This window comes from Poecilia latipinna, unplaced genomic scaffold, assembly GCF_001443285.1.
Source record: "Poecilia latipinna isolate Pla-1442-1.1 unplaced genomic scaffold, P_latipinna-1.0 Scaffold303, whole genome shotgun sequence".
Lineage (NCBI taxonomy): Eukaryota > Metazoa > Chordata > Actinopteri > Cyprinodontiformes > Poeciliidae > Poecilia > Poecilia latipinna.
In genome coordinates, this window is record NW_015112919.1 from 174281 (window position 1) to 195813 (window position 21533).

At 40.2% G+C, this 21533-nt stretch overlaps 1 protein-coding gene across 1 annotated transcript in view; it reads right to left on the bottom strand.

Moving 5' to 3' along the window:
• Positions 1-3381: 3381 nt before the first annotated feature.
• The window catches only part of LOC106948705 (protein ELFN1-like), a 146407-nt gene continuing 128255 nt past the window's right edge, over positions 3382-21533 (bottom strand). Inside the window, exons 3-6 of the mRNA XM_015034545.1 lie at positions 14663-15240; positions 14424-14577; positions 12532-12698; positions 3382-12030 (exon numbers count right to left, since the gene is read on the bottom strand). Of these exons, the coding sequence (XP_014890031.1) occupies positions 9975-12030; positions 12532-12698; positions 14424-14577; positions 14663-14931 (2646 nt within the window). The 5' untranslated portion in view covers positions 14932-15240 and the 3' untranslated portion in view covers positions 3382-9974. The remainder of the gene's footprint in view (positions 12031-12531; positions 12699-14423; positions 14578-14662; positions 15241-21533) is intronic.

Genomic DNA, 21533 nt, shown 5'->3' on the forward strand with positions numbered 1-21533 from the left:
TTAAATGGTCTTTTCCTCACACCCCCACCCCCATTAATTTTTTTACTCTAAGAAAAAAAACAATTCCCTTTAAAAAAAAAAAAAAAAAAAAAAAGTTATTTCACAAAGAGTAACTCCTTGGGGCTCTGAGAGAAATCAAAACTCTGAAAATGAGTAAAGGCCGGTCCCTCCGTCCTCTTTTATCTTCCCTAGACTGTTTTCTTAATATGCCATTTCTTCTCCTTTGTCATTTTGTTCTTCTTCTCTTTCTACCTTCATATATCTGCCACCGTCCATCCCTGCCGGAGGACTGCACTGTAAATGTCATGTGGCGAACGAAGGATGGGTTATTGTTTGCGCCCGGGGAGAACTATTTGGTACTTGAGGAGCCTAATACAGTTATAGTGATAGAACAGACAAGTCAACACACACGCACACACACACACACACACACGGAAATTCAAATGTACAACTCCATTTCCAATGAAGTTAGAAATGGAGTGCAGAAATCCACCTCTCTGAAACAACCAATCAGAGCCATTTTCATTTGTGTAAAACATAAATGAAAGCAGAATATGATGATTTGCAGATGAATTTCAACGTGTATTCAATTGAATTCGCTACAAAGACAAGATATTTAATGTTCAAATGGATAAACTTTATTGGAATTTTGCAAATATTCAATTTTTTTTATTTGATGCTGGTATATTGGCAAAAAAAGATACTGGGAAAGGTGAGGAATGCTCTAAAAACACAACATTCCACAGGTGAACAGGTTAACTGGAAACAGGTGAGTCTCATGACTGTGTATAAAGGGATCATCCCTGAAAGGCTCAGTCATTCACAATCAAGAATGGGGCGAGGTTCACTGCTTTGTCAACAGCTGCATGCGCAAATAGTTTATGAAAATGCTTATTAATGTATAGTTGCAAGGCATTTAGGGACTTCATCTTCTACAGTCCATAATATCATGACATTTAAAACATTTGGAGGAATCTCTTCAAGAAAGCAGTAAAGCCAAAAACCAACATTGAATGTCTGTGACCTTCGACGACTCAGGCGGCAGCGCTGTGTTAAAAGCCGACATTGTTCTGCAACAGAGTTATAGGTTATAGGTTCAGGAACACTTCAGAGAACCGTTGTCGGTGAACACAGTTCGTCTCTCCATCTACAGGTTGAACCTCTACCACACAAAGCCATCCGTCAACAACTCCCAGAAACGCTGCCGACTTCTCTGGGCCAGAGATCATTCGAGATGGATTGGCTCAAAGAGGAAGAGCGTCCTGTAGTCTGACTAGTCCACATTTCAAATTGATTTTGGGAATCATGGCCGTTGTGTCCTCCAGACCAAAGATGGACAGATCTGTCTGGATCGTTATCAGCGCAAAGTTCCAGCGTCTGCGATTCCAACTCCTGACTTGCCATTTTTTTCAGTCATCCCTCCTTACAATCTCCACGTGTCGCAACAGCGTGGAGATTGTAGTATTAGACTGCCAGTACTAAACCCGTCTCACACTGAAAATGTGTGGCACACTACGAAGCAAAGATCCTGTTGAGCAACTGAAGTTGCATGTCAAGCAAGAATGGGAAAATAATTCCACCTACAAAGTTTCCGAGTATCTTCAGTTCTTAGACACTCATTGAGTGTTGAAAGGTAAACATGACCCTGTCCCAACATTTTTGGAACTTATTGCAAAAATCAAATTCCAAATGAGTGAATGGTTCCAAAAACTAAATTAAATGATGATAGCAGCTGCATTTCCATTGAACATATAATGGTGCAAAGTCACATTTTGAAAATAAATATGCCAATTTTGAAAAAAACTTGTTTTTTGAACTGGTTTTAGTTTTTTGGAAAGAAAAATGATTTTATTGCTATATCAAGATTGGTTTATTACACAAAACTGCAATAAAACCCCTTTTCTCACGAGTTACAGCCAGATGTTGCCACTGGCACAAAGTCAAAAATAATCATGGAAGATTATGGTGCGGCATGTTTTGTAATGACATATCATGTAAACAAATTTATACACGTGTGATTTTTTATTTCATTTTTTAATTTAAGTTAAACACCGCAATTGCAAAATTGAGTTTTTTCAACATTAGTGGAATATTAAAGTTCTGCGCACATTTGTAATGGAAACGCAGCTAATGGGATCACTGGTCATTAGCAGAAAACAGCTGATGAAAATGTAACTTCCTTGTTTCCAAGGAACAAGAAGGAGCTGGAGAACAGCTAAGATACTGTGCAGAATCCTCAATCTGCCCTACAGGACCAGAGTCTTTTATTTTTGAGGTTCTGTTTAAGAAGCTGACACAACGTCCATAACAGCATTTGGTGTCTTTCTGTAAATATAAGTTTAAAAGGTCACAAAACATAAAAATGTTGAAATAGAAATATTTTTAAAAATCTTTTTCTCCCTCTCGGCAGGATATTCAAGTCTGCTCAAAAGCTCTGCAAGCCGAGTACTTCTCTGTCTGTGTCGGTTTGAGTCTGAGAGTGAGATCTAAGATGCCTCAAAGGAAGTAAAATGACGATGGGTGAGACGGATGACGTAACAATGAAGACACAGACTGAGCTGCCTTAGGTTAACATCAGATGGAAGATGTTAACCTAACATCTTCCTGTCTTGGGTTAGGGCCTTTCTGCCCTAACAGGGCCGGTTCTCTCCACACATTCAGATCTGTAAGCCAGCACAGAGACGAGACATGGTGAGTCATTATCTTTGTGACTATGATGCATAGGGTTAGTCCAAGCATACTAACTATAATGGTGAAGATAGGTTAGGTTAGAGCTCACAAACGTGCACCGACACTCTACAACCCACTCACACCGCTGCTGCTGCTGTCTGTCACCATGACCATTATACTGTAAATGTAACAACAGAACCTCCAAGTAAATGTGTGTATTGGCTGATGTCAGTGGTGTAGCAAACATTTCAAAAGTGTGTTGGGGTGTGAATGGCTTTTAATATGGCTGAATTATGAGCTATTTTGACTGGATCTACCTCTGGAAAAATACAGCTTCAATATTTTTCACATCACAAAGTTGCTTTAAAAAATTATTGAAATATAATCTACAACGCACAATGTAGAAAGCATATTTGTTTGCTTAAGTGAATATTGTAGCTGACTGCAAGATTCAAGTGCTTATAAACTTTTGTTTTTCTGAAAACCTAACTTTTTGTCATTTCTGCTGCTTTGTGCAATATTTGGAGTATTGTGTGTAAATATATATGTACAACATGTACAATCAAATTAAATTAAAAGCTATCTAAGCTAGAGTACGCCCTGTGATCTGGAAAAGGCAGCCGTGTAAACATTTCCTCACAAGTAAGTAGTGTGCAAAGAAAGTCCTGGATGTGGATTGTAGAAAAAAAATTCTTTAGAAAAGGAGACGGGTTAAGGAAGGCGATTTTATTTGTGCTCTTTTTCATTTTTCAACAAGAAAATAAAGCCTCCGAGAGACCCTGCGGTAGAGCATGTTCTCCCTCTTCAGGATTTCTCTTGCCTTTTCTCTCCTGAGTCGTTCTCAAGAAGAATATAACGCAAGCTTTCACTGAGGTTCCCCTCTGCCGTGTGTGTCACTCGTCAACAACGCGTCAGTTCATATCCACAGCCGAGGAATTGTGTCAAACAAACAGTTTACAGTGGTACATCGATGTTCAAAGGTTAGCAGCACTGATTGTGGTCGCTGTTGTCTGGTTGCTTGAACCACCTCCTCCTTCTCGTTGGCGTCTCGGTCTAAGCTCGGCTACTTTCTGTCCGACATGTTACAAATCCAAGCTGTTCATAAACACAATGAAAGAAAAATCTTCAAACCAAAACAGCAGTTTAGTATATTGCTACATTTATACAACCGATACGCAAAGAATGCTCAAGTAAGGCTAAAGATTCAAGCGACTGAAAAAGTCCAGCCCGGATCGTGTGTAGTGTTTTTTTATATATATATTATTATTATTTTATTTTACAAGCAATGTTAAAGTTAAAAACATGAACAGAAAATCAAATGCTTTAAGGCTGTTTGTTGTTGTTCGGTTAAAACCAGAATTTGGGGCGTGTAATACAGAAGCAACTGCAGCTCAACAGTTTTCTCATCAGTAAGAATCGGACTGAGAAACCATTTCATCGCTGCTCCTGTGTAAACACCAACCATAAAAAAACCTTTGAATCACATTACGTATTTGTGCAGTTCTATAAACGGGGAATTTTATTAACCAATGAATGTAACCAGTGGTGGGCACACTTCCGCTAATAGCGGAGCTAATGTTTGGTTTAGCACTTTTGCTAACTTTAAAAATCTTTAGTGCTCTTAGTGCATTTAGGACAGTACAAAACAATATCTAAGGCATTGCAGATCATGTAAATTACAATTCCAAAATTGATCTACCTTTTGAGGGCACATATGTAAATGGCTTTAGCTTATGAACTTCCTATTAAGAACTATATATAGACACTATATAGAATCCTTAACATTTCTTAAGATAAGAAAATCTGAAACTTAGGTTTTTGTTGCAGCTGTTTGAAGGTGTAGATATATTTACTGTAAATAATAATAAACTTAACATACATAAACATTCGGTATCCCTAAGGTGAATATTTTCCTTTTCAAATAGAACAGCCCCATTTGTTAAAGTAATTTTCAAATGTTTTCGATGAAGAAAAGTTTTCCACATCCTTGCAGAATATTTATGAATAACAATGCTACTCCTGCTTGCTCTGTACCCACAATGCATTGCTGTAGAACAACAACAGCCTGTAGACCTACCGTGTTTAATTATGCAAATCAGCAACAGCATTAGCAATACTCAACAACCAGAAAAATGAGAAGAGTAAAATATCCACTCCAAAAAATCACTTCCTGAAGCTCAAACCTTACAGGTTGGTGTGAAATTCAATATGGTTTAAGTTAGTGCTTTAGCTTTTGCTAAGTGTTGATTTAACATTTTACCGTTTATTCTTATCTTTTTAATTGACTTTTTAGCAGGTGGTGCCCACCACTGGTTTTAACCAGCAATAATTACTTGAGCATTCTGACCACATTACAGCAGAGAATATTTCTACACTGTTTCTAAAACAACAAAAATATGATTGTTCACCTGTTGTTCAAGGTTGGAGTCATTTTGTACCTCAAACCAGAAACCATTGTAAAGATGGCCCACTGTGAATGTGTTTTACTTTTAATTTTTACAATATATTATAATCAGTCATGTGAATACAGGCTTGTTTAATATGTAATTTGCTAAATGTGTCATAATTTTTGACTCCATCCCTCATTTAATGTCTTTGAAAACCTTTTATATTTAAGAGAAACAGTTTGAGAATTTTGTTTCAAAGTGGATTCTGTGGAGTTTTACTCAGTAGTCAGCATCTTATCTGCAGTTAATGTGCTTACAGAACATAAAGGTGAGCTGGTGCATCTACACCTTACATTACCAGTTGTAATGGAAGTAAAAAAACAGCACAATTGAACTCTAGAGTGACAAATCCCCGTCAGGGAGTCTGATGACCCTGGGTTTCCTGATTGCATTGTAGATTAGTTTAAGGGGCATCAGGTGATAAAAATCTCTTAATTCTCCAAGAATCAAAGACATTTGGGTGACGTTGACGCTTTCAACCATGTAAGAACATCTCTTCCAATTCCAACTAGAGAAAGGTCAGATAACCCCAAAAAGCTGCAGTATAAAGAATATTGTTTTTTATGTATTTACTAAAACTGTCACTATGTCATGAGCTTCTCTTTCTTTTCCCTGTTCTAACTAGAAACAACCAATCAGAGCCAGGAGGCGGGTATTAGCGCTGTCAATCACAATCTTCCCTTCCCTCTTTGCTCTCTACTATACTGAGACTGTAGTGCATGCTAAGGCTAGTTAGCATTGGATAAATGGTTTTCCTGTGACTGTAAGTTGTTTCTCCGCCATTAGCACATTTAGCAGCGTGTACACAAAGGTGACTGACATTGCTAAGACCCTCCTCCTGCCTCTGATTGGTTGTTTTTGGTCGGGAGTGGTGAGGTTCTTCAGGCGACTGAAGGTCATCACTCCCAACATGAACTGCCCCGTTGTTTTAGTTGTGTGTTGCTGTGTGAGGTTAACAATGACAAGATAGAAAACAATAACCTTTTGAAGATCATGAGCGCTTTCTGTTGCAAGGTAAGATTGTAGCTACTGACCTCAACTCCACAGAAGCCCACTTCCAAACACTCTGAACTATATCGCTTAGTCGTGCAGATATTTTAGATACAGTAAACATCACCTCTTCTTACCACATTTAATCAAAGTTTAACGCTGTTACAACAAAAAATATATAAAAACAAAACCTTACTCTATTAAAAACTCCTTCATCAATGACTTTATTTGAACAATGGCAATAATTTCTTAGTAGTATCCAGTTCTGAACCTCCGCGATCTGAAGGATGTTCGTAAATGGAGCCGGTTAAATTTTTGCTTGTACGCTTTAATCTACCTACAGAAGAGAAATAACATCTCAAAGAATACATTCTTCCGCTTGTTTCTATGAGCATGAGAGTGTGTGCTGATGATGTAGTAACTGTAAGTGTGATGGTGGTCTGAGTCCTGGTTAGAAGAGCGTAAGACTCAATTATCTACCACAGTACTTTGGTCATAAAAATGATTTTGAGGATAGCGGGGATTCAGCGAGCCAATGACGGTGGATCATTTTGTGCAAATCGTAGTTCACTTTAGCCATGTGTAGCAGAAGAGGTCTGTATTTAGCATTGTTCGAGATAAGTTTTAAATACCTGTGATTTCTCAAGTTTGGCACTATGGCACCACAGTGGAACCAGAAGAGTCCAAAATAAAAAATAATAATAATAAAAGAGAGATAAAAACTCGGGATTCAAATGAAAGGTTTATAAAACACAGTGGAGCTACAGTGTGTCAGGAAAGAAGCGGAGAGTTCTGGTTCGTTCAATCACGGTCGTTTTCTGATTTTGAACAGTGCATTTTGACTTCCCTGTTTGGGAATCTGAAGACATTCATTAGAGGATTAAAATTTTTGAGTTCGGGTTCAAAATCAAAAACGCACCAGTGCGGGTGAGCGGACGAGTAGCTAAGTTTGGGACTCTGAGGTTTCTGAAAAGTCTGAAGGGTTTCAAAGCCATGTTGTAGAAACAAAACAGTCACTTTTGTTGCAAATATAGAACTTTTCTCTCTTCTGTACAGCGTTCTCTTTTCAGGATGACAAAGAGCACATGTAGTAGAAGTTCACCAACAGAAAAGGCTGGCTTGTGTTTAGTTTTTTGTGTGTGTGTGTGTTGTTTTTTTTTTTTGGCTCAGAGGACAGAGCATATTCCTCTCAGTAGAAAAGGAGGACACGAACGTCTCTTCTGTTGGTTTCTGTTTTTAAGCACTTCTCGGCTGAGAGTTTCAAAACAGTCCAAAAACACGGTTACACAACATCGCCATGCCGTATTCAAATAATAAAGTATTAATGCTGAGGATCGTAGGGATAATATGAAGACTAGTAATGAGAATAAGAATAATGAATAATAACAACATATTATAATATATTCTTTTACCCTCTTTTTTTTTAATTCCTCTATATAAAAACAGTGGTGAGAAGAAGATAATACACAGTAGGGCTCTACTACCCCATCGGCTGATTTGGCACATTATACTCACTCTCTCATAAGAGCTACCTACTCAGTCTCAGCACATTGAAATATTACTGCTGTTTGGGCACCCATCCAGAACCATGTCATCTGATGTTTTAAATCTCCCAAACTCTGGTTGGAGTGCAGCTGTGGTCATGTGTTTGCACACACTTGTCGTCATCGCAATAATTTGCAGATTTTGATAGTTTATTTGGGAGATTCAATTTTCAAGGGTGGAATGATGACACAATTGTGTGGGCAAAATACTAGCCTGTGAGGAGGTTAGTCCCGCATTTCTGTATTGAAAATATTTTTTTATTGCAAAAAGCTTGAGCATTATTTTCTATCTTTTCTAGTGGTACTGTCATTTTGTCCAGGACTGTTTCATTGTTTGTTTGTTTTTTTATGATTCTGTTGAACCAGATTTTAAAAGCAATGTCTAATTTTCATTGGTCAGGTTTTAGTAATTTTTTTTTTTGTCAGCTTCAAGTTATTCCAATGACCATTTTGGGTTTTTCTGTCTTTAGCAGTGGGTTGCCAACAATTTAGTCCAGGTCTGAAATAGACTTTTCAGTAATATTTTAGTTTATGACTGTCCATTGATTTCAGTCTTTTGATAAGTAATGTTAGTTTCTAAATGACTATTATTACTTCAAGCAGCTACCAGTTGTTATTTGCCACTAGTCTGCCAAGGTCAGGTTGAAAGACCCAAACTGTCTCAGATGAGATGAAAACGGCTTCCATGTTCAGGAACAACTGGAAAACCACCTGGAAGATTCCGAGTCAGTAGTTTAAAGTCCATTTAGAATAACATGTATCTATTTTCATTGCAGAAAAATAACGGTTTTCTAAAATAGGCTTAGTAATACTTTCTAGAATACAAACTAATTTAGGCGTTATAGCAGAAAAAAATAGAATCCTATTTGTATGCAAGACCTCACATTTTAAAATACTTTTTTCTACATTTTTCTTCTTATAAATGACTCTTGTTTCTCACTTTTGCCTCTGTTTACTGTTCTCAGCATGCTGCTCCTAAATAGCCCTAAGGACGATTTTTATGTACACTGATGTTCGTATGTTTTACATTTTCTTATGAAAATATTAGGTTATTTCTGACAAACAAAATTGATATTTTAAACTTTCAACATATCACATGGGAAATAAACAAAAGGAAAATGGAGATGTGCTTGAAAGCTGAATCTTTTCTGTAATATGAAGAGACCCTGACATTTTTCATTTTAATTTTAGTTTGGCTTTTCTCTTTGTTATGCTGCCATTTTAGATGTATTGATTTTGTGTTTCTTATATTGTCATATTCGTTCTGAGTTTTACAACATGGATGAGCCGGCCTCTCTTGAAATTAGATTCTCAGCAGCCTTTCAAAGACAAATTGCTTGTGCAGATGACAAATAGATGAAGCTATGATGTCACGCTGACAGTAGGGATGCTTTGAAAAGTTAAGTAGAGCATTTCAGATATAAAAATACTGTATCATCTGTCAATCATGGCAAAGGCAGCGTTGTGCCACTGCTTTTTTTTTTTGCTGTTGAGTAGCAATAACTGCTTGATCACACAAGGCAGGTGGTTTAATAAATGAGGAAGACATCCTCAAAATGTTTTAGCTTTTCCTCAGATTGACACTAAAATAGTTGAAAAACAGAGTAAAAACAGTGACTGACTGCCATTTAAATATGACAGTAAATGTCTGCTTACTAGTTGTATAATCATTCCACCCTGAAAAAGAAAAGACCGAATGAATAATTAGAAGCCTTGGATTATTTTTTATGAGCGTATGAAAACCTCTGAATAACATTGTACATTCATTTTGAATGGTTGCTTTTCTGGTTGTTTGACTCGGCTTTAGGAGAGCAATAGTTATGGCTCTGCTGAGTGCGAGTCTGTTGGGAGCATCCAAAGCATCACTGGGTTGTTCAAAATGGGTTTTCCTATCACAATTAGGGATTTTTCTATTCTTAATGTTGATTCTACGTTTCTTCTTTCGAAACTTATTGAATAGCTACATAAGTCTGAGCTATAATCTCCATTACATTACAAAAAAGTGTCTCAGTCTCAATTTATTCATATTTTTGTTCACGATAAGTATATTAGCTTGGTCCTCATCCGTTTCGGGAGGAAAAGGCTTAGTTTGTGTAAAATGTGTGCATGTGTGTTTTGTGTCTCTGTGTGTGTGTGTGTGTGTGTGTTTGTGTGCGTGTGTGTGTGTAAACATGTATGTGCAAAGTGATTTTTTGTAAATCCCATAAGCTGTTTGTGTATATTTACAAGTCTTTGATGAAAATATCCACATATTTGTATCAGTGTGTTATGGATGCAGGGTGTTATACTGAGTTCAAGGTGTTTGGCAACTTCACATATGGGATCAAGCTTTCTGCTGGGCAGATACACCCTTCCAGTAGTCAAGTATGTCATGAAGATCTTCATCCTTGGCAAACTGAACCTTCCGTCTCAGTGCATGCCCAGCTGCCACATATCCTTCGTCCTCTAAGGATGCCTGCCGATGCCTTTTACGGTGCATTTTGAACCTCTCCCAAAGCCCTAGGGTCGGGGTGCATAGGAGCCCTTCCTCCTCCTCGTCTTCCTCAGGACTGGAGCAGTAGCTGAGGTTGTGGTATTGGGGTGAGAGTGGGTAATTTTGTGACAGCTGGGAGTAGGCTAACTCCCGCTGCTTTGCTTGCCTGCTGAGAGTGATGGGATCCAACACAGAAGGCTTGTGACCTCCCGGATGGTGGTGAAGCTCCTGAAAGACTTGAGGATGATGCTGAAGCTCCTGGAGATGCTGCTGTGATCCTGGGTAGGAGTGACGGTGTTCGTTGTACTGACGGATCCTCTGGGCCTCGGCCCGTAGGATAGCCGCAGCTGGGTTGACGGTGCGGATGGCGTCTCCTCCCCTCTCCCCGGGTGAGGCTCTTTCAATGTAGCGGGACTCTGACGAGTGGTACCCTCCCTCGGAGCGGAAGGAGCGAGGGCTCCGGGCCGAGCCAGGAGAGGAGGAGGTGCTTGGCCGTTTGGTTGTCGGAGGAGCTTCCATGCTGTGATGTCGTTGCAAAGATGGATGGTAACTCCTCGAACGTTCTTCTCTTCCTCCTCTTCCACCTTTGTAGACGGGCGAGAGGAACTCCCCTCCTCTCTCTCCTTGCTCGGACAGAAGCACCAGTTGTGGCTCCTCTGTCGAAACGGCTCCTCCACCCGCAGTCGGGGACTTTATTCCCTGCTGAAAGGATGTGGACTCGGATTTGAGAGCATCTATGCAGTTGTTAATGATCTGGTTAACTTTGTCAACTTCTTTAGCAATGGTGGAGATCTCAGCTACTGAGCCCTGGGAATTGGCTTGTGGTGACATCTCCCTTTCTCTCTCTCGCTCCCGTTCCTTTTCGATACCAGAGCCTCTGACCTCCATGTAGTTCAGCTTGGCAGACTTGTGTCCTGGAGTCTCTATCACCTCCTGAAGCTTGTACGGATCAATCTCGCCTCCCTGGGGAAGGTAGGGCATTCTGGACAGGCTTTCACCCACAGCAAGCTTTTGTGAGACAGATCCTCCACTCCCTCCCTCTATGTCCCCTTCCCCGCCATACTTCAGCTCTATCAACGTCCTCTGGATTCTGCTCATCTTTCTCTCCTTCTCCTCCATGATCCTCTTCTTCCTCAGGCAGTGCACGACGAGGCCAAGGAAGAGCAGCATGCCAAACAGACAGCCCAGTATAGTCATGATGTAATGTGTGGCGGATGACTGATTGCGAATCCTCTCTGCACCGGCTCTTCGACCAGTAGAGAAGGTCAAACATGTGTGGTTGAACCTCAGGGAGTATCTGGTAGAAGCCACACAGTAAGTGTAGTCCGTGTTAGGTGTCAAGTTCTTCAGCTCAATATCCTCGCTGTTTTTATTCAGAGTTTTGATTTCAGTAAAGAAGCTGTTATTGTACAGAATCAGTATGTACAATTTCTTAAACAGATAGGGAATCTGAACTGTTATCACTGCACTCGAATGTTCCACTTTTTTTATTGTCATGATAGGCTTTGAGTCTATCAAGTTAGGGCTGTTGCTTATCACTTCGTCGGGAGCCGTCCCTGAGGCACAATCATCCAGTCCGCAGGGGGAGGCGAAGTCTGGCAGCTGGGTGGTGGAGTCAAAGATGTAGAAAGGTGTCACGCTGCTGCCGTCATCTGTGCACACCAGATTAAGCACGTGCAAGGCATTGCGCTGGGCTGGCATGCGAGGGTTCTGGCTCAGCAGGTTGTAGCCGGAGAATCCTTGAGGGGAGTCGCACACCATCCGCTCGCTGGTTCTGTTGGGGAAAACGGCTAGCCAGCGCAGGAAACCCAGAAGCTCACATGAGCAGTTGAAGGGGTTGGTGTAGAGTTCACAGGTCGTCAGCTTGGAGAGTCCAGAGAACAAACTGCCATCCAGAACCTGGATCCTGGATTTGGACACAGGGAAAGACAGAGACTTACAGATGCACTCATGCAATTTGGTTCTGCACATCTCACCCCAAAGTCTTCTCTCATCTTGTTCTGATGACCATTTACTATTTAATGAATCAAATTATGTCTATGGTCTTGTCTTTTGATCTTTATTCTGTCATTATGCTGCTATTAGAAAGTCGGTGCTCATATTAAGAGGCGGCAAAGCATAGGACCCTTGTTCAGGTAAGAACAGAGATTATCAAGCGTTGTGTTTATCCATGGTCCGGTGTTGTAAAATAGAACTTGATCTTTATGTTTTGTCTGTGTAGCTATCAGGTGAAAGATAGTTTAAGTCCAAAGTCATGAAACTATATGAATTCTTAAATTTAGAAATAATAGAAGCCATAAAGCTTCTCTTTCTACTGCCTCTCCGCTCTGCGGTGTACTTTGTTGTGCATCCACACCATTCTTTCTTTCACCAGTTTGTTATACACATACAAAGCTGCACACAGTACCTGTTCATGGAGAGATCTATATTCTCCAAATTGGGACACTCCCAGAAGGTGTTGGTTGTAACAGTCTCGATGAGATTAGCTTGCAAGTAGAGATACTGCAGCTTGCCCAGGCCCCGCAGCATCCCCTCTGTCAGGTTTCTCAATTTGTTAAAGCCCATCTGGAGAACCTGGGGAGACAAAGACAAGTGGGATTATCCTAATCTCTGAAGAGCTCGACAGTGCCAGGCGTTGCTCACTACAAGCTGCAAACATACAGAACTAACAGCTGACGGTTCAGAACAGCTACTTTTTCACATGGTGATCTAAGCCTCTGTGCTGCGAATGAATTTTTACCCAGATCTGTCTTGTTCGCATTTTAGCTCCTGGCACCGCTCCAGCAGCTCGGGTGGATTGCATGGAGACTCATTATTGAAAAGCATAAATGAATGGATGTTTTCAACATCATATCGGTTTCCATTCGCATATGTGAAGCGGGAGGGGTTTTTTATCCTTCATTTGAATAAAAGTAAAGCATCACACAGAAAACGTCATTGATTACTGTGACAACTCAATCGCAAAGCCATAAATGTCAAAATATAAATACATTTTTCACAGAGTCAAAATATTAAGTAAGTCTTTTTATTTCTGTATTATTTATGTTCTGGAATTAGAGTTGATTAAACACTTTTTGTATTTTTCTAGGTTTGTGATTGAATTTATATAAAAACGAAAAGGGAGAATTTTTACAACAGTGCTGCATTGTTACCGTATTATTTAGGAACAGCCATCAAAGCTGCAATATGTAACTTTTATAAAAGATGTTATTTACATATGTCTTAAAACTGTTACTATATCAGTAGAGAATGAGAGATAATCTGTGAATAAAATTGAGCTCCCTGACTTCTCCCTGTGTCATCTAAAGAAAAGTACCACTCTTGGTCAGGAACAACCAATCAGAGCCAGGAGGAGGGCCTTAGCAGTGGGAATCACCCTCATGTTTATGCTGCTCAATGTGCTAATGGCAGAGAAACAATTTATGGTTACAGAAAAACTGATATTCACCGTCATTGGTAGCCTCGCTAACTAATCTTAACATTCATGGCAAATTTTGTTGTGGGAAAGTATCTCCAATATAGCAGAGAACAAATGGGGAGGATGTGAGCAGCGCATACACAAACATGATTGGCAGAGCCCAATGCTGACCCTCCCCTGGCTCTGATTGGTTGTTTCAGACTGAGAGGTTTATTTCTGCAAATTGAGCTTTCACAGATTGTCTGTCTTGTCCTATTCAGGACAAGTAACCCAGACCGTGACTTTGCTAGGCTGCTAGCAGAGTCGTAAGAAAACCAAATTCTCCCAGTCTGGCCCTGATGCTCCGTTCTACCAAAGCAAAGTGTGAAGCCACAGTGATCAATCAGATATTGACATGTGTCAAATGGATGGATTTCAAGTAGAAATCCATCCATTTTGCTAACCTTCATGAATTCCTGTAAAATTGAAAATTCCTACAGTAGCAAGGATCACATAAGCAACTTCCAGCGATAGTGCACCGAGGATTTTGTTGTTACGGCCCAGACTTCTGGACTCAATGCAGAAATGTTTAAAATCAGCTAAAGATATGCCATTGTTTTTATTTAGTAAAATAATTATATTATGCATTTATGTTTGCATTATTGCATCTGATATTTGTTTAGAATAATTGGTGTGGGGTTTAACATGTGTTGGTGTGTATCAGTGAACATCTCATGTTCTCAGATACACTTGAGCCAGTCTCACTGAGTTTGAGCTATTTCACAGAAAAAGGCAGTTTTGGGTCTCTAGATGTTAGGGCATGCGTTCTGTAGATAAAAGATGAATACTTTTGTTGTGCGTGGGCATACAGACGTGTCCATGTATCCACTATCACGGCTCACCTGCAGGTTAAACTGTGCTGAGAACGCTCCGTCTTCCACATAGCTGATATCATTCTTGGTGAGGTTCAGGTAGGTGAGGTTTCCGAAGCGACTGAGCGAGGAATAATGCACCGACCGTATCTTGTTCTCATTCAGCCTCAGATCCACAATCGTGCTGCGGATGTAGTAGATATTTAACCAAAACAAAAACTTTAAAAATCAATTACAAAGAAGCTTTTAAGTGTTTTTTTTTTTTCTACCTGTTTATGTGGGAAGGGATGGCCTCGTAGGGCGGCTGGTTCATACTGCAGATGGCCAGCCACACAAAGCCTTTCTCCCCTTCGATAAGCCAGCAGTCTGCTGTTACAGCCGGCAGTCGGAGCAGCGACAGCAGAGCGAGCCAGCAGACGAAGGAGCCGGTTGTGGATAAGATTCCTGCCTTGCTGTGTCTCAGCTGTCCTTTTCTCTGGGCCATTTGGGACGTCATTACAATGTCCGACGGAGGAATCTGACCAGAGATCCCTGCCATTTAACATGTACTCATGTAGCCTGCAGTCATTAGAAAGCTTTGGTCAAACTTTTGTTTTCCTCTCAGATTGTTAAATGGCTGATTAGAGTAAAAATGAGTGAATCACTAGGATATGGCACTTTACTGGCAGTAAGTAAACAGCATCTATTGCCTAAATAAAGTCCACATGTATTATTTTCGGTGGAAATTGGCAAGCTGAGTTTGTCCTGTTGCTAGACCGGTTTTCACTTCTCCTGAGGCCATCTCTTATTCGACCGGCTCCTCTTCTCATTCTTCCCGTCGGTCTTCCCTCGGCACGAGAACTCGTGTCTGGTGAGGAAAACAAACGGAGATGAGGGTGTTAGTCGAGGGTCTTTCATTAAGCAGACGCGTTTGTCCGTGAGATGCAGCAATCTCAACCCTGTTACTGACATGATGAGACGTGGAGGGAACTTATTCCCTCCAGGTCTAAGTTGATGTATGCGGCCGTACACACACAGCGTCGAGTTCTTACACTCAGAAGACACCGCAAGTACAAATCACACCTGCGTGTTTTTTAACAGATTCTGTGCCGCTGTTCCTCTATTAGCCTCGGGGCTTTGGTGGGCTGCCGCTAACAATAGCCCAGCTATAGATACTCTTTCTAATTAATTTATGTGGGCCAAATAAAACACTCTCCGTGAGAGAAAAAAGAAAAGGAAAGCTGATGTATGATGGATTGAGAGGCTGAAGGAGGCTCCCAGCAGGCCTCCCTTAGTGAGAATGTGTGTGGAGGAAAGAGATGAAAGCAGCAAACATGAGAGAAGGAAGCTAGCAAGAAAGAAAAGAAGCAGCATTCCTGTTTGACAAAAGCTCATTCTGGAAAGAAACCAGGATAAAGTATTCATTGAGTGTTTGAGAAATCTGTTTGGAAAAAAAAGAGGCAGAGACCAAACAGGAAGTGACATCGAATAGATTAAGAAAGTCCTTGACTGTTTCAGCAACACAAAAGCCCAATCTTTACACCAATATGCTGATAGCTTATTTTAAGTTCCTTTGGAACATTTTCTGTTTTACTTTCCTCGCGCCGTCTCCAGGCTCAGTGCAGGAACCGCTGTCAGCTTCATGCACACAGCGGGCGAACTCACAGTGGCACAAGAAACGGCCTTCCTGCAGACCAAGGGTGGAAGCTTAGGTAAACAAAGCGTTGAGAACACAAATCACCAGGGTGCAGGAACGCTGCAGAGCTGGAAGGGACACGAGGGATGCAGAGACGGCTGATTCCAGGAGCAGAGGAGGGAGCTGGAGAGCAGGCCAGCTGGGGGAAATGTGCACCTGCCCTCCTTTAACATATACACATAACAGCTAACATGATACACACAGAAAGAAATGTTAGGAGACTGTCAGCCTTTTTTCCATTTGGCATCATTCATCGGGTTCCCCGCCACGCTCCCGCTAACAGCTTACGGTATGGGGAACCGCCTCGGCATTCGGAGAACGGCCCTGTGGCATATGACAGCATTTGAAATCGTGACCAGCTTGCTTCACACTCGTCATCGTACTTTCAAAAATTTATGAGGTACAAACTGTCTTAGGATGAGAAACTTAATGTGACCTTACCACTGCTTTAGAGAAAGAAGGATTGCTGAGATTAAAGTGACGTTCCTCATGCTAATGCAGAGGAACCCTTTGAAATTCACACCCCAGATTCAAATACATACTGCACTGTTGAGGACAGGAGAGCATCAGGGGCCACAACAGGGTTAGAATAGCTTTGGGGTTTTTATTATAGGAGGAGAATGGAGGGACGCAATTCGACAGTTGACAAACTGCTTGTGTGGGGCTAAAAAAGACAAAAACAAAAAAAAACTTCATATCAGTTTAAAAGACTAATAAATTCATAAACATGAAATGAAAGATATTATATCTATGATATAGAACAAATATAAGGAGTTGAGCTTAGCCTGGGACTTTGATGTCTGGGTTAAAAATTGTCAATTTTTTTTTTTTTGTGATAATTGATTTGTAAAAGCAACAAAGGCCATTGAGTGAGCCAAACAAAACAAGAACGAACAAAAAAAAATCATGTTTTCATGTTTCATGTACTGTGATAAATCCTAAGAACACACACAACATGTTCCTACAGCACATTACCCCTTCTCTTTCTTATGTATGACTGATGAGGAGCATTTGTAGATGCGTTTTCTCCAGGGCAGGTTGTGAGCGAGGCAGAAATATGAGCACATTAATAACAGACACACTCGTATATGTATACACAGACAGCCATGCACATAAACACAAGCAAAAGAGAAACATCCTGCAGCTCTTCATTTCAGAGTGTAGTGGCACGTCACACACTTAAACAGGTTCTCTCATTACTATTCAGAACCAAAGTGCGAAGCAGCAGCAGCAGCCTGGCTAAAAGTCATCAAGAGAAACACGATGACGTATTTGAGGAGAGAAGGCAGATGCACTTACAGAACAGCAAGACTCTACACATACTGGAATTAACTAATTCACACTTTGAAGAAACCAAAAACAACCAATCAGAGCCAGGAGGCTGTCAGTCAACCTCGTGAACGCGCTGCCCATTCTTACACTGAAGGTGAACTATCAGGAACAGAAGGAACTTCTTAAAGATCTTTTACCAAGGAAAAAAGAAAAATCTTACAACCACTTAAATCTGACGCTACTCCATTTTTGTTTACATTTTGTGAAGAAGGAAGTTGAGCTCAGTGTCGTTTTCTGAGGTTTTCGTGTTGTTTCCTTCAGTCGTTTTTGATTCAGCGCCACCACAGGCGAGGGTGGGGAACAGGTTTACAAATTAATTTGGATGGTTTGACTCAGCTCAGTGTAAAACACACCAACTGAAAATGTAGTAAATGTTCAGCTTCTGGTCCCTGAACTGAGTCTACCAGAGTATCTGGTGTGGAAACACAATAAACGTCCCTAACGTTTTGTGAATATTGCATCGGGCACAACATTCTGACCATCTGTGATACATTTTTGTTTAATATTTGCATAAACGGCGTTGTTGTGAAACTGCGGTATTTTTAAAGTACTATATACTATTCTGAGAATCACATACTGACCCATGCCAACAATATACCAGTTCTTCACAATATAAATTAAATGTGAATGACGAGAGAATATTAAAATACAGAATTACTGAGCAGGCATAATAAACCAAGTTCTCTCTGTAGGATTCAGCATTTTCACGCCTTCTTTCTTTTATCAGATTGTTCCCCTAAAACTTCACTACAATTACTTTTCTTCTTCTCAGCTATGAAAAAACAAGCCTCAATGTTTGTATGCCAGAAATCAAAAATCAGCCGGCACTTTTAAGTGATCGGTGGCAGAGTGTTTGTGACGAGCAGAGCCGCCATAAAAAGCCCTACAAACACTAAAGGAAATGACAGGAACAAAGAGATGGCATGCTGTGACAGGAGAAACCATCTTAATGTTCGTATTTTCAGATTGATGCATCCGTGGCTTCAAGTGTTGTTTCGCTGTCTCAAGCTGTAAGCAAAGAGTCAACAAAGCCGTGCGTTTGACTATACAAGCTTAACCTTTCAGCCAGGTCATATTTTATTCAAGAAGCGGTCAGGCGGGGAAGCAAGGGGTTGTTCTTAATACTCAGGCTTTTTGAGTCTCCCTAGTTTAAATGTAAAACGAGCCATTCGGACGATTTTAAAAGGAAAATTAAACAGTTTCTCCTTCAGTAGTTTTTTTTTTTTGTAGAAAAGTTTGCCATCTCAAAGTTACAAACCCTAAGTCCACAGTTAGGAGTTAATTTCCATCACATAACTTACTTCTAAGCTCCTTGAAACACCTTGTTTGAAGTCCAAGCTTTTACTTCGTCACCATGAAATGTATTTGCATAATGTACTTAGTGGCTGGGTCTGACACATCCCAAACAAAGTTCTGCCTTGTTTTCCCTCATGAAACAGCAACTCAACCTGAGCAGGATGGGCAATTCACGGATGAGCTGAGATTAATTGAACCGGCGATGATATCAGTTTGATCGGTTTTGGCAACCAGCACACACGGTCTGCTTCATCAGAAACAATAGCATAAATGCGGTCCTGTGAAATCCATTCTACTCTCCAAATTCCGTTTAATTTTTCCAAATATTCCACTTTTTCTATTTTTACTTTTCCGACTCAGGTCTTCTGGTTCTGGTTCTGGTCTGCTCTGCAGCCCCAGAACCAGAACCAAACGCAGAGAAGCAGCATTCAGCTTCTATGCACCACAAATCTGGAACAAACTTTCAGAAAACCGCAAAACAGCTGAAACACTGAGTTCCTTTAAATAACCGCAAAAACTCCACCTGTGGCTTTTGACCCATAATAAATGGAACATTGATCTTCATATTTGATGTGTATTGATTATTTTGACCAGTTGTAATGTCTGTTGCTGGTTTTCACAACTGTTGACTACATGATGTGCTTATGATGGGTTTGATTTGTTTTTTTATTTTACAATGCAAAGCATTTTGAACTGCCGTGCTGGTGACATGTGCTATACAAATAAACTTGATTGATTGATTGATTTTAAATTCCATCCATCTTTATTAACCCAAAATGGAAATATGGAATGGATGGAAACAGTTCAACCAATCAATGACCAAAAAGATCCACATTTAACGTTATTCAAGTTGCACAAATATAGCAAAGTGGTGTAGTTCAGCAGAACATTGGACAATACAGGGTATTTAAAAGTATGTCACTATCATTAAAAACAAAGACATTCAATCTTTTTATTCTCATTTTTAAATCCTGCCATTCCCTTGACAGGAAGTTCATTTGATGTTTGTTCTTTTCATAACAGAATCCACAAATCCTTGCCCACTTTGCTGCTGTTACACCTAAATTTCCCCATTGTGGGATAATAAAATAGTTTTTTTTCTATTTTATTTAAGTCAGATGTGTTGATAAACCATGGTGAAGATCAGGATTGAGAACAGCGGATTCAAATCAAAGCAAATTTATGTTAAGAATGGTCCAGTCAAAGTCTAGATATAAATACAATTGAGACTGTGTCAAAACTTGACACCTAAATCGTTTTAGCTGATCTAAATGGGCTTGAATAGCCTTGTTAGTACAGACTTACTCCCAAAAGTTGGAGTCATAATTGCACGAAAAGGCGATTCTACAAACCGAAAATAACATATTCTCTTTCTGCTTCACAAATGGGCACTAATTGCCTGTCTCATGAAATCAGAATTAGAGCACATTGAAGTTTGCGACTGTGACGTGACAAAATGTGAGAAAATTCACAGAGAATGAATACTTTTGCATTGGAAGTGTGGAGGGCACGATCCCATGGGAATGTCACCTCAGTGTCACCCATCTCTCTCTCCATCCATCAAGACTGATTGACTCCTGCAGAAACGAGCCTTAAACATCACACAGCATCACAAACCCTGAAGGGAAACAACAGCGTACATCTGTCCTTTCCCTCCAACGCCGACGGCTGTTTAACACCTGGGGGCAGACGGGGGAGGGCCAGGGGGAGTTGATGGTAGTAATAAAAAAAGGCGGGGTGGTGCAGTGTGAGGTTTAAGATGACATCTTGGTTTGCCCTATAAGAGATATGAACACAGAGAGCATGGCTGACATTTCTACAGTAAAAATAGAGAGCGGTCTCCTCTCTGCTCCGTGTTGTAAACGGCCACAACAGGGCAGGAAATGCCATTCTTCAAGCTCCTCTGCTTTTCCTCATCTTGGAATATCATCTGTCTCTGTGGGGGTTTTTCCCTGTCTTGGTGTAGAAGTTAGGTCTGAACAAAAGGCAGAACTGAAACTCAGTCCACCCTGCAGTGCTACACCTCAGACTACAGTGAACATGTAAGATAACCCACGCGTTAGGCTTTGTATACTTTAGAGATGCACAATGTTGGATCTTTAGTCAATATCTGATATGCCGATATACTAAAACTCATTTGGCCGATAACCGATACAAAGAACGATATTTTTTCTTATACCTACTTACTGAAACTGTATGACTTTTTTCTACTGTGGAATTAAATACTGCATTATCTTTGTCAATCTAACCTGCTACCAAATGCAAATGCTAAGTAAGCTGAAAATGATGGAGCACTTTCAACTTGCATTATGATTAATGTCAAATTTATTCATGACATCTGCTCTCTGTAAGACAATGAAAACATTCAAACAGTGCAGAGTTGATGTTGTGGTGTTTTGTCATAAAAAAACAACACATTTTATATCGGTGAGTTATTTTGACGGAATGGCAGACGTCCGATAATAAATTTCAGAGCTAATATCGCCTGATACCGATACCGATAGCATTGTACATCCTCAGTAGCAGGGGTGAAAGTAGTTTTAAATTCTTGGGGGTACTATGACAAATATATATATATAATTGCTTCTTTGTGTGCTTTGGAGTTTTTGTGCTGATGAATTCTTTTGCAAAACGATAAAAGCTGGGTAGCTCTTGCATTGTTACAGAATGGAGCAGTATTTCCCTCAGCCCACTGGCTGCAATGTCGACACCATGAGACCTAAATTCTGAACATCATGGCATGGAAAAAGTTTTTTTCTAAACCTTATTTAATTATATATCAGAAACATTTTCAGACATGTTGTTCATATCAACTTTAGGAATTTAATAGAAGCCTA